Source organism: Myotis lucifugus, unplaced genomic scaffold, assembly GCF_000147115.1.
Source record: "Myotis lucifugus unplaced genomic scaffold, Myoluc2.0 scaffold_20, whole genome shotgun sequence".
Classification (NCBI taxonomy): Eukaryota; Metazoa; Chordata; class Mammalia; order Chiroptera; family Vespertilionidae; genus Myotis; species Myotis lucifugus.
Window position 1 is genome coordinate 3,345,400 of NW_005871068.1, and position 1,493 is coordinate 3,346,892.

At 47.8% G+C, this 1,493-nt stretch overlaps 1 protein-coding gene across 1 annotated transcript in view; it reads right to left on the reverse strand.

Annotated features, from left to right (window-relative positions):
* The window catches only part of ARX (aristaless related homeobox), an 11,052-nt gene that overhangs the window by 3,175 nt on the left and 6,384 nt on the right, over nt 1-1,493 (reverse strand). Inside the window, 1 exon segment of the mRNA XM_023751355.1 lies at nt 1,195-1,278. Within this exon segment, the coding sequence (XP_023607123.1) occupies nt 1,195-1,278 (84 nt within the window).

Below are 1,493 nucleotides of genomic sequence, written 5' to 3' on the forward strand. Positions count from 1 at the left end.
AAATAAAGAAAAAAAACCAAAACAAAACCAACAAACTTAAAAAATAAATGTTGGATCAAGATTGTCATCCATTGAGGCAGGTGTCGAGGAAATTTAAACCATAAGTCCCACGAAAAACAAAACTGAATATGATTCTGTGCCCCAACCCTTTACCAGCTGCACCATCTTAGACCGCAGGCATGGAAACCAGACCTGCAAGTACAAGAGAGCCTCCTTAAAGTGGGGCTCCCCTCAATCCTTTCCACCGCAGCCCACTTCGACACTCTCCTGCCTCAGGTTGATCAAGGACACTTCTGGGGCGGACAGGGGGGTGTAAAGGAGCCCAAACTTAAAACCAGCAGGAAACCTGGGCCAAGCAAACCCTTTCCAATGGGTATGTCAACGAACCTAGTTCTTTCCACGTTTAAGGAAAGTTGTTGGGTGTGTTTAGAAGTGGGGAAAGCAAGGTTTAAAAGTCTGCGCAGTTGCTTGCTGTGCATCTTTAGACAGGTCACGTCAACCTCTCTTAACCTCAGTTTTCTAATCTGTAAAATGGGGTCATAAAACTACTCATAAGGCTGCCATGAGGAAGGGGTGAAAGGAGACAGGTGAAAGCTCACATCCAGAGTGGCGACGGCATATCACCTTTTTTTGCTGCACATCAGCTGTTTTCACCTACTTCAGGCTTACCCAGCAGCTGGCAAAATCCCCGCTCTCTATTGAAAAGGGAATGGGGAGGTGGTTCATTTATTCTATCCAAACATGTCCATTGAACACGTAGAGCAGTGGTTCTCAACCTTCTGGCCCTTTACAGTTCCTCATGTTGTGACCAACCATAAAATGATTTTCGTTGCTACTTCATAACTGTAATGTTGCTACTGTGATGAATCGTCATGTAAATATCTGATATGCAGGATGGTCTTAGGCGACCCCTGTGAAAGGGTCGTTCGACCGCCAAAGGGGTCGCGACCCACAAGGGGTCGCGACCCACAGGTTGAGAACCGCTGACCTAGAGTATTAGGTTGGGCTCTGGGGTTTGGAAGGGGCGGGAAGGGAAGAAATGCCCACAGTAATTCCCGAACGAGCATACATTTTGGGGTTTGTTTCCCATGAAATGGAACACGGGGCACGCAGTCTGCCACCTGCAGGGGCTGTGCCAGGGCCTGGTTCTGCCCAGGCAGACACTGACTGGTTAGGCCAGGGACGCAGCAGTACCTGGTCACCCAGAAATCAGAGTGCAGGGTACCTGTCCGCTTTCTACTTTTTTCCACATCTTCGGAGCGAACAGGTCCTTTATTTCTGGGGGGAGGGGGATGTAGTTTAAATAGTTTATTTAAATAAGGTAGTTCTAGGCTTGGGGGAGGTTTGCAGCACAAGGTGTGTTCCTAATTGTTAATAGAAAGCAGTGTTAGTAGAGACCGTTACCTGAAGTGTGGCAGCTACCACAGTCTAAAAATAACTCCCGGAGCCCGAAATTATTTTTATGTGACCTGCTCATCACACCCACAGCTGCG